Source organism: Xenopus laevis, chromosome 9_10L (genome assembly GCF_017654675.1).
Source record: "Xenopus laevis strain J_2021 chromosome 9_10L, Xenopus_laevis_v10.1, whole genome shotgun sequence".
In the NCBI taxonomy this organism is placed as follows: Eukaryota; Metazoa; Chordata; class Amphibia; order Anura; family Pipidae; genus Xenopus; species Xenopus laevis.
The window spans coordinates 85,709,324-85,727,441 of record NC_054387.1 but is presented as its reverse complement, the minus strand read 5'-3'; the positions used below and the strand labels follow the sequence as shown (position 1 = coordinate 85,727,441).

General features: G+C 37.1%; 1 protein-coding gene across 2 annotated transcripts in view; it reads right to left on the bottom strand.

Moving 5' to 3' along the window:
* erbb4.L (erb-b2 receptor tyrosine kinase 4 L homeolog) overlaps positions 1 to 18,118 on the bottom strand; it is a 493,453-nt gene that overhangs the window by 97,491 nt on the left and 377,844 nt on the right. For both annotated transcript variants that reach the window (NM_001095592.1, XM_041575725.1), the window contains 1 exon segment: positions 12,616 to 12,660. In NM_001095592.1, coding sequence (NP_001089061.1) covers positions 12,616 to 12,660 — 45 coding nt within the window.

The following is an 18,118-nucleotide window of genomic DNA, read 5'->3' as shown; positions in this document are numbered from 1 at the left end:
CAAAGAGAAGAAGATGGCTGCCATGAACTCCACTGGACAAAATATGCACCAAGGGGTAAGTAAATAGTTAGGGGCATTTGCCCGGGGGTAGCAGCTAGGCTGGGGGGGAGCAGGGAGGGGGGGTCTATGTTGGGTAGGGGTTATTTAACTTTTGGGTTGAATTCTCCTTTAAGCACTTTCAGCAAAGATGATGGTTTATATGCAAGAGATGCAATGGTGTATGTATATATATATATATATATATATATATATATATATATATATATATATATATATATATATATTAGTTGTGGAGTTTTGATTATTGGTTTTATTATACAGGTATGGGATATGTTATCCGAAACCCATTATCCAGAAAGCTCCAGATTACAGAAAGGCTGTCTTCCATAGACTCCATTTCATTCAAATAATCGGAATTTTAAAAAGATTATTTCCTTTTTCTGTGTAATAATAAAACAGAATCTTGTACTTGATCCCAACTAAGATATAATTAATTCTTATTGGAAGCAAAACCAGCCTATAGGATTTATTTAATGTTTACATGATTTTCTATCAGATTTAAAGTATGAAGATTAAAATATTGAAAGGTCCGAGCATTCTAGGTAACATGTCCCATACCTGTAACTATTTTAATTATGTATTTGGCAGCACATGGCCAAATAATGAAAGGAATTTTAAATTCTCCCTAAACTAGTTTACCTTGGAATTCAAGTTTTAGAATACTTTTTAGATTCATAAAGCTTTTGCACATAAAGGGGGTTATTTACTAAAACTCAAATTTATTTCATATTTTTATTAAAACCAAGCTTGCCCTAACTGATTTTAGCTTATTTACCAATAAAATAACTCAAAAAAGTCAGGTTGGGATTAAAGTTGATAAAATCGAGCAAAAACACATTTTTCGGACTTCAATTACGAATACCGTAGCTTAATTTTTTCTGGTTATCGGCCGAAAAACCCAGACTTTTTCAGATTTTTAGGCTAAACCCAGTGCAGACAACAATATCTTCAAATTGGAAAAGGGACATCTCCCATTGACTTATACATGACCTCGACATGTATGAGATGCTGGGTTTTCGGATTTGGGCTTTTTGCATTAAATTTAGAAAAAATTCGAGTTTTTGACCCAAAAAGCCAGACCAGAAAAAATAGAGGTTCAGTAAATAATCCCCAAAATATCTTCTTTTTCCTGCAAAAGGCCTTATCTGTAACGTGGCCAGGGTTATACAGGTATGGCATCCATTATCCAGAAAGCATTGAATTTTGGAAAGGCTGCCTCCCATAGTCTCCATTTTATCCAAATAATCCAGTTTTTTAAAAAATCTTCTTTTTATCTGTAATAATAAAACAGTAGCTTGTACTTGACACAAACTAAGATATAATTAATCCTTATTGGAAGCAAAACCATCCTATTGGATTTATTAAGGGGCTGATTCACTATGGGTCGAATATTGAGGGTTAATTAACCCTAGATATTCGACTAGGAATTGAAATCCTTCGACTTCGAATGTCGAAGTCGAAGGGTTTAGCGCAGAAAATTCGATAATTCCTTCGATCGAACGATAAAATCCTTCGAATCGAACGATTCGAAGGATTTTAATCCAACGATCGAAGGAATATCCTTCGATCAAAAAAAATTAGGCAAGCCTATGGGGACCTTCCCCATAGGCTAACATTGACTTCTGTAGCTTTTATCTGCCAAACTAGGGGGTCGAAGTTTTTTTTAAAGAGACAGTACTTCGACTATCAAATGGTCGAATAGTCGAACGATTTTTACTACGAATCCTTCGATTCGAAGTCGTAGTCGAAAGTCGCAGTAGCCCATTCGATGGTCGAAGTAGCCCAAAAAAACCTTCGAAATTCGAAGTTTTTTTACTTCGAATCCTTCACTCGAATTTAGTGAATCAGCCCCTTAATGTTTACATGATTTTCTAGTGGCTCTTCAGGTATGGACAGATCAGTTATCTGGAAAATCCCGAGCATACTGGATACTAGGTCCCATATTTCCACTTACAACGGGTGCATTGATTTCTATTTAAACTTTAGTTTTAAGTTAGTTACTATTGATTTGTGTACTGAAAATGTTCCCTCTCTGTTTAAAGTGTGTCTACGCTAACTATTCAAGTGAGACTCTTTTTCAGGTCACTGTTCCTCCTGTAAAATGCATGCCATTTTCTGCCTTCATTTGGGCCCTTCTGTATGTTTGAGAGATGTGCTTGATGTATTTAATGGCTATGTTTAATTACAAAATCCAAGATACACCAAGGAGAAAATTAGGTTTTCCTAAGACGTCACCATATATTCAAGAACTCAAGAGTATACAAACCTTTGACATGAAGTCAAAGCTACCAACATCAGCAATTTCACCCCTGATAAAGCAGCACTCTGAGCATCCAGTGCTACAAAGCAACTAATAGAGATATGCTGTTCTGTGCATAGGCAATCAATTATCTCTTTAATGAAGCGATGGTCTGATTACAAAGAAGGCTACAGATACCTTCCCCTTGAGTATTAGTGGAAAAGCAAAAGGAGTTCTTGGATTAGTAGGATTTCAAAGCCCAAGGACTTGTCTTGTCTAATTACTGGCTGCAGCAGTAACTTGCTAAAATGGTGTGTTAATTTGGTTGAGATACATGAAACAAGGTGGAGAATCTGTTGTTTGATAACATTAGTGCACTCCTACCATGGGAACTTGGCATCTAAATTACAAGAACACATACACAATTCTGTTCATTTGCCCTCCCTTACTGCATCCAAATGCAAAAATGAACTTCTTGATCAGGATCTTTTACTGATTACAAATATGGAAATGCTTTCAAGACTCAACACTGGGAATGTAATAAAGGACATTAAGGGGGTTATTTACTAAACTCCGAATGCAAAATCACGAAAAAAAAATTTCAGGTGAAAAATCCGAAAAAATTGTGAAAATCAGATTTGTCACGATTTTTTTCGTATTTTTTCCCGCAAACAAAATTTTTCGGGGAAAGTGTATTATTAAATAAGCCCAAAAACCCGTGCAGATTTAATCGGAGTTTTTTTCAGAAAATATTGAGATAAATTTGGACTTTGATAAATAACCCCCTAAGGGAACAAATAAGAGCAATGCAAATATTTTTCCTTTTGTTCACATTGCAGAATTGTCTATTGTGTCATTTGTGCCATTTTGTAGTGTATGAAATACAGTAAAGGGCCAGATTGAAATTAATGAGAAAACATTGTTTTATGGTTATCATGTGATCACTTACTGATTAGATTCAATTTTAGGAGAAAAACTTCTCTCTGAGATAAGTTTTTCTCACTGAATTGCATCTGGCTCTATAGAAATATCTGGAACTAAATTATGAGATAAGCTTTTCCCCTCAAATTGAATCTGGCCCAAAATGTTATACTGAAATTGTTATTTTGCACCAACAAAATTACACAAAAGTAAGCTGGTCTTCAGCTGTGCTGTTAAAATTCTAAAGAACGTTATTATATGACCTTTTATTTTTTTAAATTAGAATTTTTGCACATTTTGATTCAGATTACAACTTTTATTACATTGGATGGAAGCATTATACCTGAGTACTATAGTTTCCTCTAATAATTACACTAATAACAATAATATAATAATAACTAATAATACACAAGATCCATGAATATCTTGTAAATTATATCCTTATAAACAGTGAGTTCTGATGTCATCAGTTATAAACGGTGAGTTCTGATCTAATTTCTGTCAAATGACTCACTGAAATTTGTGTATTATAATAAATAAAGTACCCCCAGTTGTAAAATATGAGGATATTAGAAGTTACCTTGGAGTTCCATGACCTGTATAAAACCACTCGGCCTTGGCCTCGTGTTTTTATATGGTCATGAAACTCCTTGGTAAGTTATAATATCCTTATATTTTACAAGAGGGGGTACTTTATTCACTATATAATATTTCAGCAGACATGTATGAATATTTCATGTGTTGTGGAACCATGTCAGTGCATCAGATGACGTGGAAGTAAAAATTGTCCCCAACAAACAGAACAAAAGACAAGTAGCCATGATTTGTATGTCCATGCGCAGGCCAGTGTATGGCTATGGTAATATTCTAACTCCAAGGGGCAGATTTACATAGGGTCGAATATCGAGGGTTAATTAACCCTCGATATTCGACTGCCCAATGTAAATCCTTCGACTTCGAATATCGAAGTCGAAGGATTTACCGCAAATAGTTCGATCGAAAGATTAAATCCTTCGAATCATTCGATTCGAAGGATTTTAATCCATCGATCGAACGATTTTTCTTTGACCAAAAAAACCATTAGAAAGCCTATGGGGACCTTCCCCATAGGCTAACATTGCACTTCAGTAGGTTTTAGGTGGCGAAGTAGGGGGTCGAAGTTTTATTAAAGAGACAGTACTTCGACTATCGAATGGTCGAATATTTGAACGATTTTTAATTTGAATCAAAGTCAAAGTCGCAGTCGAAGGTCGAAGTAGCCAAAAAAAACATTCGAAATTCGAATTTTTTTTTATTCTATTCCTTCACTCGAGCTAAGTAAATGGGCCCCCATATGTTTTACTGAACTTTGATTGGGTACAACATTTGAAAATAAGTCTCTACTAAAATTAAAAGTCACATCTTGTTATAAACCTACTTTTAAAAAGATTTTGTCTTTAAGGGCTTATTATGTTAAATTCAGTTACATTCAAATATTTCTATGTCCTCATATCTTCCAAAGGTCAGAAAGTAGCCCCCAAAGCAGGCATTATAAGGGTCAGCCCTACTAAGGATGTTTATAATGGTGCTGGCTTTGGATTGATTGTGTAAGGGAAGTCTTAAAGCCCTCATACACGGGCCGATAAAAGCTGCCTGCAGACCGAGTCGGCAGCTTATTGGCCGTGTATGGAGCCATCCGACAGGCTTCCCCGATCGATATCAGTCCAAAAATCAGGCAGATCTCGGTCGGGCAGGTTATAAAAAATCCCCTCGGATCACGCCCAATATCGCCCACTTAATGTGGTCATATCGGGGAGAGATCCACTCATTTAGCAACATCGCCAAACAAGCGGATCTCTGCGTCTATGGCCAACTTTAGTTCCCAGAAAAGTCACGTCTGTTAACTTACATTGTATCAACAGTTTGAGCCATCAGGACAGAGAATAGTCAGGGACAGACAAACGCTGCTTTCAATAGCAATACACATATAAATAACTTATCAACCATAGAAATGTAATAAATGTATATTGCAAAGTTGCTTAGAATTATGTTTTCTTTTATTAGGAAAAAATATATATATTTTTTGGGTTGAAGTTCCTTTTAGTAACCTGCATGTGCGCAATAACTGCAGCCATCATCCTGACACCTAGAACTCCATACATTTGGTCCAAGATTTTATGATTTCTTGGTGTCATTTTCACAGAAATGTTTAAAACTAGTGATGGGTGAATTTATTCGCCGGAAATCTGCAAATTTTTCGGCGGAGCAAAACGCCCCAAAAATCGCCCATCACTATTTAAAACTGGTTTGATGAACAGAAAGTCCCAAAGGGCCTAGAGTCCAAAGGTGAACAGTTCAAAGGCAGAAAAACACAAACATGCTAGAAAGAAAACTACACAAAGCTGTAATTTGGATACTGCTCTGCATCTTAGCAACTATCTCATCAAAGGGAAGTCATTTAGTGTGATGGGGTGATTTGCTGAGCCTGGAAGGTTTAGCCACTGTCGAGATCCCTCTTAATGCAGTAATTTCTGGTAATTGGCACAGTGCAAATTTAGAGCAACAATTTGGTGAAAAGGCACAAATCCATTTATTTCCTCTGAACAGGTGGCAAATGTGTGCAGAAATGAGTGACAAATTAGCAAGTATTAACCATCTAGGTACTGTGGGCATGGAAATGTGACTTCCTCTCACTATATCTGCATTCTGGCATAAACTCTAGTTTTTGGAGTTAAATATTTGTTGTGTGTTTGGAGTTTAATAAAATACACTGACTCAGTCAGGACAGTATAAAGATGTAGTTTGCCTTTTTAAACACTACTCATATTTTATCAGCTGCTTTCTATTTTGGGCCCATTAACTACAATTTGTGTCTGAATAAATGTAGTTTAGTTTTTGCATTTCTTATGTTGCCCAGTAGTAGCTCAAAAGCTTAGGGGGTTATTTACTAGACTCAGAATTTATCTCAGACAAATTATATTTGATTTGAATAATCAAATTGAAAAACAAATGGTCTTATTTCCCAAATAAATTTTTTGGAGTTATAGTGCTTAACCCAGCGCGAACCACAATATCTTCCAATTGGTATAGGTGCCTCTCCAATTGACTTATACAGGAGATTTTCAGATTTGGGCTTTTTGCAGCAATGGGGGTATAATAAATCTCGAACAATTCTAGATTTTTTATTTCCGCAAAAATTTAGTTTTTGCCACACCAGATAAATTCGAGGTTTAGTAAATAACCCCTTGGTGTCAGTTCTCAAATCTGTTACAATTAGATTAGTTGTTAAAAGGGTGGTTCACCTTTTTGTTACCTTTAGTATGTTATATAGATCAACCAGTTCTAACCAGTTGTAACTTTTCAATTGGTCTTCATTAGTGATGGGCGAATTTATTCGACAGGTGCGAATTTGTGGCGAATTCCCGCGATTCGCTGCTGGCGAATAAATTAATGAAACCGCCGTGAAAATTCACCAGCGAACATCAGTGTCAAAAACGGACGCCGGTGCCGTTTTGCCATTTTTTTCCGGCAAACCGAAACGCCCCAAATTCGCCCATCACTAGTCTTCATTATTTTTTTAACGTTTTTGAATTATTTGCTTTCTTCTTCCAGTTTTTAAATAGGGGTCACTGACCCCCTTTCAAAAAACAAATGCTCTTTGAGGGAACAAATTTATTGTTATTGCTACTTTTTATTACTTAGCTTTCTATTCAGGCCTTCTCCTATTTATATTCCAGTCTCTTATTAAAAATAATGCATGGTTGCTAGTGTAATTTGGACCCTAGCTACCAGGTTGCTGAAATTGCAAACTGGGGAGTTGCTGAATAAATGCTAAATAACTCAAAAACCTCAAAAGATAAAAAATGAAAACCAATTTTGAATTGTCTCTGAATATCACTCTCTACATCATATAGCATGCTCACTGCATCACAGCAATTAACACATTACATTTTTGGTATACAAACGCCAACACACACATAAAAGTGTATGGTCACGGCTACAACTGTTACCGTTGAGAAATGTTTATGGAATACTTTGTATGTTTTGTAAATATGAACTAAGCTTATATTCTGCATATTTTTATTTCATAGCTTCTGTTTCAGTTATTATATGTCACGGTTATTTGTTACAGTACTAACTCATTACTGGCTGCCTGGGTATCCTGGGAGGTATAAGTAAGTAACAGCAGGAGACCAATCAGATTGCTTGATGAAATCAGTTTCAGACTGAGTAAAAATCAATAGAGCAGGATGGATGATGACTGCATTGGCATGTATGCGTGGTAATCGGCAAATCAGCACATAATGCTCCCTGGGTCCCACAGTGATTTTTTGGGAAAGGCCATAAAAATATAATCTCTCCAGCTGCTCCATCATTTGTGTTCTCAGATCAAGATCTCAATAGTTGGCCATCAGGTAAAACAACTGATTATTTTTGAGTCATACCTTCATGTTTTTACTTCTGTTTTAAAAATACAAAAGAAATAAAATAAAGTTTAAAGTTTCTATTTTACTAAAGGTGGCCATACACAGGCAGATTTAAACTTCCAATTTGGCCCCTTCAGACTGTTTAGGCAGCTTATCTGCCATCTATGGGGCCCTCTGTTGGGCCTGTCTGATTGATATCTGGCTAAAAAATTGGCAGGTTTGATCAAACAGGTTTAAAAATCCCATCAGGGGTAAGGACCTTTTCAGCTCATCTATCCAGCTCTGCTCATTTGGCAGAACACTGCATTCTAAACCAAACTAAAATGAAATGTACTCTCACTATAGTATGTAATAGAATGGCCAATTTTAAGCAACCTTTCAACTGCCCTTCATTTTTTCTTTTTAATTTGTAAATTGTAGTAATTTATTTTATGTCACTGAACAAAATTCACCTTGCCCCCAGGAAGTTAGGCACTAAGGGGCAGATTCACTAAGTGCTGAATTTGCGTTAGTGTTCGCTTTGCCCACATCGCAACACTTCGCCAGGCGTAGATTTGCCAGGACAAAGCTAATTCACTAAAATCCAAAGTTGTGTCCAGGGTTCTGAACGATGGTGAAGTTGCGCTAGCATTACTGCGGCAAGCAAAGCAAAGTTGCGCTAGCATTGCCCAATTTGCATACGGCGAGAAGTTAAAGTTGAATGGACGTATATGTTGCAGCCAATACATTACACTACACAAGCCCAGGAAACCTTAATGAAATAAAATAGAGTTGTTATATTGCCCTACACATGAGCCCAGTGTATAGTTCATGTGCCATATGTTAGGAAATGAAGGGGGGAAGCCGGGTACCCCAGAAAAATTTTAAGATCTTTTGCAGCCTATCACCATGAAAAATTAAAAGTCGCCATCGTTTTTTGGGACTTTTCAACTATTTTTTGAGGAATTCCTTTCTACTCTATTGCACTTTGTCTGGTCTAAGGTGGAGAAGGCAAATCTGGCGCAAGAGGTAACGTTCAGTAAAATCCGCATCTTAGGGAATTTATGTAGTTACGTCCATTCACCAGAGCGTAACTTCACCAGGCGTAAGGGAGCGAATTACTGCTAGAGTCTATCTCCTTCGCTAGTGAAGTTACGCAAATTTGTGTGCGGTCATCCATAACCTAAACCTGTCATGTTAGGGGCTTGCGTGTTAACAGCAGCTCCTCGTCACTCCATGCATGGCCCTAACCTGCACACAAGCTGGAGTGCCTGCAGAGACAAGGTGCAGTTATCAGTATTCACCACCTGCTTAAATAAAACAAAAAATATAGGTCTCACTTGTGCCACAGAAATAGGTCCAAGTGATTCAAAAGATTTTCGAGAGTCCCGACATTTTTCATCCCACGGAGATCAGTCGTTCAATTGATTGGACAGGTTAAAAGATTTCTGTCAGCTGCTGATAATATCTCTGCATGTATTGCCGAGTGGGAGCTTTGTCGGACATAAACTTTCGTACGATTGCTGTTAGGGGCAGAACATCGGCTGATCTGTTCTTTTACTACTTTATTTAAACTGAAGGTTAGTGGCAGGTCGGGAGATGGGGAAGTCCGATCGTTCGAGGATTCGAATGATCGGATCTTTGCGTCTATGGCCAGCTTAAGGTGCACTTTCAAAAAGACAAATGCAGCAATTTATCAAGAGATTGTAAGAGCTTGGTGCAGTTGCAGAGCAGTGTTGAGCAATGACACTCCACTGCTCAAAGCATAAAAAAACAGTGGGACGAATTAACTTGTTAACTCATCTGTTTGCTTTGATAGTGTCAGTTCAATAACAGTCATGACAGTTGATCAAAAAAAGATCTTCTGGTTCTGGTTGTAAAATGTAAATGGCCATGTATTGTGTAGAGCAATATATAATAGCAAGGAGCTGTTCTGTACTATGTAGAATTGCATAAAATGGCATCAGAAAAAAGAGAGAAGTAGAGCATGTGGATAGCACCATACTGGTGTATTTACTTAGCAATGGTAAGTAAACATTATAGGAAGGCGCTGCTGTAGTCTGGTTTCTATCGTGCACGCTCTGGCAAGCACAGGCTATAGCAGTGTTACCAAGTGCAACAATACCATATGTGTTACTGATCTAGATCTACAGTAAACTCCCCTGCCGTGAAAATGGCACTGTCTGGAAGCACAGCAATTTACAAGGTGTCACTTCTTGTAAAAGGTATATTGTGAGGTGATTTGAACCGTGGCATGCATTAAATAAGATTAACTTTCATTTTTATTATGGTATCCCTCCAATCAAACAGTGTTTCATTTTCACATGAAGGGCACAAAGATCTCTGTGAGGGCATGAATTCTGACAATAAGACTCCTGTGCGAGTAAGACAGGATGAATGGGTGACTGTAGAGAGGACATCAATCTACGTAAATATATTTACATGTATATAATATTCTCTTGCAATATTTTGGGAGAGGGGAAGGTACAAAATAAGGGAAGAAATAAATGAATGCTGGATTTGGCACATTTGATAGAATAAAGTGTGCTATGTTGACTCCAACTGCTGCACATTACATTAATGGTCAGTGGATCGAAGATAAAATAAGTAGTTTTATAACAAAGGGGGGGCTTTATTAAGCTAATATTAACATCGAATTTCTATGCATAATGACAGTATTTTCCTAGCAATACTAGGTAGTAAATTGCTAGCATTAGAATCTCTAACTGACTGGCTGAGACTGGACAGTCAGCTTTAGCCACTTCAACTAACAATTACTTGGATAAACAAAACTCTCAGCAAAAAACGATCAACATGACTTTTAATGTACATTCATATTTTAAAATGTTGTTTTTTAGTGTCAGTATCACTTTAAGGTTCTTCATGGAAGTCCACTTTTAAACTTTCTTGGAGTTCCCACCAGCCTGAATGTGGCAGTAACTCAAGTGTTCACACTTGAATGCAATTCAGAACAGGAGGGAGGACGGGAGGGAAGTGCAAGGATCATCTTTGGATGAAAGTATCCATATTTAATGACTTCAGTGTGTGCGACAACTGCAGTTGTAGTGGTAAATTAGCCCTACTATGTAACAATCTCAGAAGCAACAGTGATACAATGAGTATGCATTTTCATACAAAGCCTCATAAATGCAATAAACAATGTAGCGAGTTCAATTCCAAAAAACACCATGGTTCATTTGTGATTGCAAGTACTGTTGCAGTTATGTAAAATGGATCCAGCCATTGCTCACATTGACACTGTTCATGATTTGTCCCTCCACCCTGAATGCTGCATCAATAGGCCCAGCAGATTTGTACCTAAAGAACCATATACAGCTATAAATATATATATATAAAGTAAAATGTAAAAACTGCCACACTCTGGGTTTGTATATTATGCAAAAAAGGAGCGTTTATTCGACGCTTTGGTCCTAAACACTGTCAGACTGGTGCACTCTAAACAGTTCTCAGCTGCCTGGGTGCTGGTCAACACATGATAACATCATAGATAAACAAACCGCATTCCAAGAACTTCATATAACAAAAAAGAGGTGAAATTTTATTCTCCAATGTCCTTGGAGTGCGGTTTGTTTTTCTATGATATATATCTATATATAGATATATATATAAAACATCATATGAAACTGCATTCACAGCTCTCGCAAAGTGAAAAATGTGTTAAATGTATTTATTGGTTAAATAAATTACCACACACATATATATATATATATTTATTAGGGAAGCACCGAATCCACTATTTTGGATTCGTCTGAATACCGAACCGAATCCGGACTCTAATTAGCATATGCAAATTAGGGATGGGAAGGGGAAAACTTTTTTACTTCCTTGTTTTGTGACAAAAAGTCGCCTGATTTCCCTCCCCATAGGATTCGGATTCGGTTTGGCCGGGCAGAACGATTCGGTCGAATCCGAATCCTGCTGAAAAAGGCTGAATCCTGGATTCGGTGCATCCCTAAAATATATATATTAATGTTTGTCCTTAATGACATAACATTCACAGCACTGTTTTCCTTGAGAGAGGTTCCTGTGTGGACCAAAACATTGGATTAATAAACCTGTTTCTTTAATTACAAGTCTTTTCTTGTAATTAAAGTACCATCATTACAGATAAACTATTTACAGTACTTGTTGTTTTTGTACATGAGCATCAAGGTCAACTGACTTTGTTTTGAGTTGTGCAACTTATATATACTGTATATATATCAGTGCCAGGCCAGCCCTAGATCTGGATTTACTACATTCTGTACACAATAGCACATACAATATTATTACCTGGAAAGCAGGCCACAAGCACTCATGTGTATTATTCACAATTCTCCTATTTGCCTATAATCAAAAGCAATTCGCGATTCTGCTTATTTTATCCATGCAAGCTTTCCATGGAAAAGTCAAAGTAGTCAGAACACTGAGTAATCACCTCAGGTGCCGTTTCCCTTACATGGAGAAAAGCACTAAGCTGTTATCAGGCTTGAATACAAAAAATGGGCTAAAGAGACAACCATTCTCAACAGGAGAATGCCTTATTCACGTATGTACAATGAACAGTGAACAGGGAGACTAATGAAGACTTTCCTTTCTATTTTCCCTTTTTTGAACTCAATGTCAAAATCTAAAATTCATTCCCTGTGTCATTTTGGTGTGAGGGCTGATCGCACAATAATTCTCACTGTGAATGTTTTTTTTAATATATCAAATCCCATGATCCTATTGGTAGGTTATGTTTTCTTTTGCAATATTTATTATTCTGCTAAGGAGTTTATATATCCCATCTATGTGGTTTGAATGTAAGTGAAGTGGGGTGTTACCTAACATGTTGAGGTAGGGTGAGAGGGCCGTTCCACAAGCAGTCATGGGAAGTAGGGTAGTTACACCTGCAGGCAATCACAGAACACAGCAAGGGGGTCACTGACATGCACAGACATGCAGCATCATGCTCTCTAGCACCACATAGGGGACAGGAGCAAACATGTTTTAGTTGCTATCAAGTACCTATCTATGATTCCGATGCAGTCCTTCAAACGTGGTCCTCTACACCTAAAAGAAAAATTTGGGAACAAGCAGAGTGAAACAAAAGTTTAAAAAAAAAAGTTAAATAAATAAATAAATAATGGAGGTAATTAAGGGGAAAATAAATCTTGATTATAAAAGATGTACTTGATATTCTTATAAAAAGAAAGTAGTGAGATCATCAAGGTCATAAAGGTGCAATAAAGAGGCTGTAGGAATCAGATTAAAGGGGACCTGTCACCCAGACATAAAAAGCTGTATAATAAAAGTCCTTTTCGAATGAAACATGAAATCCAACTTCTTTTTTTTATTAAACATTCATAGTTGTTGTAAACGCATTTAAAGATTTCAGCTGTCAAACAAATATTGTCTGCATCTCCGGGCAGAAAATTACTTTCACTTTCCATTCAGCACTTCCTAGATTTCACTCTCTCCACATTCCCCCAGCTCTCTTCACCATTTAATTGTGTAACCAGTGCATGGGGATGGATGGAATGGGACTGGCCCCCCATTGTGGTGCACAAACATGATTTTGAGATGACGCTAGGCTTAATTAAATGGCTCCTTACTTCTTGCTATCATTATGAGTTACCAGACCAAAACAAGATTCAAATAATTCATGAAGCATAATTAAAGTTCATTTTGCTGGACTAACGCCATAAAATAGGATTTGGAATAATTTTATCAGGTGACGGGTCCCCTTTAAAACATTAAAACACAGCATGGATAAAAACCTTATACACAGAAGCTAACTTAATCTGTTAGTGAACTAGACCCAACCTCAGCCACTGAGGTGCAGTTACAGCGTCAGTGACTCAGGTTGGATATCTTAAATTAGAAAAAATGATGAAAATTTTAGAACATACATCAAACTAGGAAAAATTCTATTACAGAGAATATTTAATCAATATGTTCGTCTGAACCTATCTTGTTAGCAACTCTCTTACTTAAGGGTTAACTAGACCAAGTCATGGTTGTGATGCAATAATTAGAATGGTTAGTTTCCAGAATAAAGCAAAATAGAAAAAGTCACCAATGTGCCTCCCACCCCTCCACAGCTGGTATCAGCCTTACAGGGACAGCCTTCACCTGCACCCGCCAGGAGTCTTGTCAGTGCCAAGGTCTTGTTTTTCTGCCCCACTCTGTTTCTCTGGCTTGCAAAACACTGAGCCCATGATTAATACCCAGCATAAGCAAAGCACATCAGAGCTGATCTCTATTAGAATGGCAGTTTAATGGCCAACACACAATCATTTTCGCTTTCTTTTCTATTCAAAACCCCAAGAGTTTGAAATCAGAATTGGCAACAGCAGGGCAGACTAATGCAGACCTGTCTTTTTCAAATGAAATAAACTGAGGGCATTCAAATGGATAGCAATTTCTGAAAGCCAACCAAGTCATATTCAACAGCAGAGCAGGGCTTAAGATTTCACACGCTGGACGTAGAAACACCTGGACTTTTCTTTTCATTTCCCACCACAAGCAGTTCTGCTAGGTGCTCGTTAAACTCATGTTGCTTAGAGTTTTGTTTGCACTTTTTAGGCTGTTCCGAATAATATTCACATGATTAAAGAGATGGAAGGTTAGAAAATTAAATACTTCTGGTCCTTCTGACTTCCAAAAGATAAGATACACTAGTGTATATAAGAGGTTGGTTGGCTGGTGGTTGCAGGCTTATTTAATTGTTAGCTGTGTTTGGAAGCTATGTTTCCTTTTAAAAAATACCCTTGTAAAGTTCCATTTGAAGTAGTCAGTTTAATCAGTGTTTTTCTCTTGTTTTATGTCAACAGAAATAAAAGAATCCCTCACAACAGCACAATTCTTCCAAACTGGAAATGTAGAGCTTAAAGGAGAAGTAAAGCTTAGAAAAGAAGTACTGTAGGCTAGAAATTATGCACATTCGGTTATTTCGGTCTTCTTTACCAGCCAGAGGCAACAACAGCCCTTTAGCAGTTAAGTGCTCCTGTGGACAACGTGTGTATGTAACATGGTGCCAAATAACATGGATGGTAATTACTATTTCAATTAACCCTTTAGGGTATAGGAGCAATTTTATTCACATTAACTAGTATAGCTTTTCCAATAATAGTTATCATACAAATCCCAAAATCACTGCTCTCTCCCTGATTATAACCTCTCCAGGGAAATCCCCTCCAAATGCCACAGAGGAGAACCTGCTCTAGAACCTCCCCGGTGACTGGAAATGAAAAAACATTTCTAGCCATATTCTTTTTTCGGCATAGTTTTCCTTTATCCCCTTGATCTTTTTTGATATCTCTCTTGCTTCTCCCTAGAATTAAAAAAAAAACAGGAAATCTGTATTTCAGCTGCTTTGAGCCCAGAAGTTAAGTTGACCCTTAAGGCTTTAGTTCTCCTTTAAAATTATTTTATAACAAAATGACTACAGTTGCTTAATGAGATTTTGTACTAAAATTACATATTGTAAAACTGTAAACTTGCCTGTAGGCCAGAACACCCCCGCCCAACTTTCATTACTATCAATAGTGGACATTAAAATACCAATACTATATATTTTTTTACAGCACCTCATGTCAAAGCTTGCTATTTAAAGTAATTTTTATTTTCTTTAAATAGAATATTTTATTTCCATTTGAAAGGTCATCTTGTTAGCTACTGTAAATATTTTATGTGCATTTCTCAAATATTGCCCACTGAGCTTTGCATCAATATATAATAAATGCAGATTTATTCAAATCAGGCACTTGGCATAACTTATTAAAATTGCTGTTTAATAAGTGGGATAATGATTAAAAGCTCACATATATGGAGTGGTATTGTATCATGAATGAACAAGAAGTCAAACAAGTATTGCTGTGCACAGAGGCTCACAAATAACAATTTAATCCAAGAACTAGTCCTTTTTATGTCTGTCGTCTTCCTGAACTGCACCAAACTGTTTTTAAACTGAGCCTGTTTAATTCTGTTTCTCCCCAGAATAATTCCTCTGCGGTACATATTATGACAAGCAATAGAGAAGCATCTTGGTTGAGTTAATGACCCCTACAGAAATGTTTGTCATTCAGAGCTAGCTGAGTTTTAATTGACAAGCAGGTGAGAGTAGAATCTTTGCATAAACTCATTTTGCAGACTACTTGCTGTATCTCCTGGACTGAGGTATCTCTATGTTCTTTATTACGTCCTCTTGCTGACAGGTCGGAGAGATTCTATTCTAGGGCCCTTACTGTTTAGTAGCATTGGTAATGAAGGAATCTGTTCCTGTAAGGTGAGCACATTGCCTGCTATAAATACAATCAAGATTGCAGGCTGCATACAAAGCCCTAATACTGACATAGAATGCCTGTATAATTTCCGATAATTTTGCAATAATAAAAAAAAATTAGTTATAGATGTTTTTGAATCTTCCTCTGGTTCTTCTTTTGCTTGGTTTTGTAGTAAAGAAATGAGCATATGTTAATTAACGTGGCTTCAGATAATAATGTATTTTTCAGACATTCAGTAATGTGTGCTAAGTATGGATTTCAAGAAGGGATCACTAAATGTGTCTCTCTATGTCTAAGAGGTAACTGGTTTAAGAAGAACATTTATGAAGGAGTTACTATATTACCCCATGGCTCTAGGCATTATCAAAACTAGAGCTCTATTTAGGTCCATCACATCACTGGACCTTTGACTGTCCCTTTTATTGCAAACTGGTGAATGTGCAGGACAGTCTGATCAAAGAAAAAAAAGGTGTACCTAACCTACCCAAAATATCCACCACCTTGTTTAGCCAGGAATATCCAGCCAATGGGCGGATTTCTTAAAGACTTTTATATTATATACAGTATACAACACATGAGGGTAGGCATGGACCCTTGAAGCCTACATATAAATATGGCCCTGGTCAGAACTTTTCAGTGGTATCACCTTCATATGACATACATGTTCTTAATGATTGAAACTGGGGTTATTTCCTTAGATTCCTTCTGCTTTGCAAGCTAATGAGGAGAGGGTTTGCACTTGCCTAACTCTAAATATGCTGTTGGCAAAACCCTATACTGATAAGCCCCAACAAGGGCAAACATGGTCTGTGATTGGTTCTGATCAGCAATTGGCTTATGTGTTTAAAAACCCAAATGTGAGCTGTAGCCCACAGGGTATTCCATAAAAATGGAAATTTTAGGAACCAAAACTGGATTTCCGTCCCAAGATTCTTCTGCTTTGCATTTAAATGAAGAGAAATCACTCTAAAGGCTTTTTATGTTACTGTTATTCTACTTTATGCTGACCCTGCAAGAGTAACCAAATATTATTGCCAATATCACTGCACAGGAATCATAGGACATGCCATCTATTGCTTGTTGCTTTCTTCTTTCTTGTTCTACACCCAAAGCTCCCTCCTTTAAAGCGTGCTTCCCAAACCCCAAAGTGATGCACTTATGAGAAAGAAAAGGAGGAGACTGCCACACTTCCATCTGAGTTGTTTCTCCCTCGTGGTTCTGTTGTAATTAGATTTGTGAAAGTGGTAAAAGGTCTCATTGTGAATGGTAACAGCTGTTGACATCAATGTGCTATACTGAATAATTTACTGCATTCATTTTACTTGCTAAAGAACTGTGAGATAGCATTGTCTGGCTCTTGAAACACCTTGGCATTTCTCCTTGCTATCTTTGCATGGTTCTTCCACCCCATCTCAAATAGAAAAAATACTCTTTAAAAATAAAATATATTGATGCAGCTCATTTAAGTTTTTCTCATGGTTTTTATTCCTCAAAGAGTCCTCAGATTAAACACCCATAACAAACGGCATGCAAGTGTTAGGCTGTCCAACCTATACAGAGTGATAACAACTCAGAGGATCCTTCTACATGACTTCTACACACAATGGAGCTAATTTATAAACAATGAGTAAATTTGCACCTGGGCAGTAACCCATAGCAACCAATCAGCAATTCGATTTTTTCAGCCAGCTGCAGACAGAACAATGAAAACAAACATCCAATTGGTTGCCGTGGGATACTGCCCACATGCAAATTTGCCCAGTGTTTATAAATGAGCTCCAATGTGTGTGTTTTCTGAAAGCAGTATAGAAAAACACACACATACAGTGTATATACAGGTATAGGATCCCTTATCCGGAAACCCAATATCCAGAGAGCTCCGAATTACGGAATGGCTGTCTTCCATAGACTCCATTTTATCCAAATAATCCAAATTTTCAAAAATGATTTCCTTTTTCTCTGTAATAATAAAACAGTAGCTTGTACTTGATCCCAACTAAGATATAATTAATCCTTATTGGAGGCAAACCCAGCCTATTGGGTTTATTTAATGTTTAAATTAAATTCTAGTAGACTTAAGGCATGAAGACCCAAATTACAGAAAGATACATTATCCGGAAAACCCTGGGTCCCAAGCATTCTGGATAACAGGTCCCATACCTATATATATATATATATATATATTACTCTGAAAATGTTCTATATTGACAGAGAAACTTGTAACAGGCCACAACACCCAATTT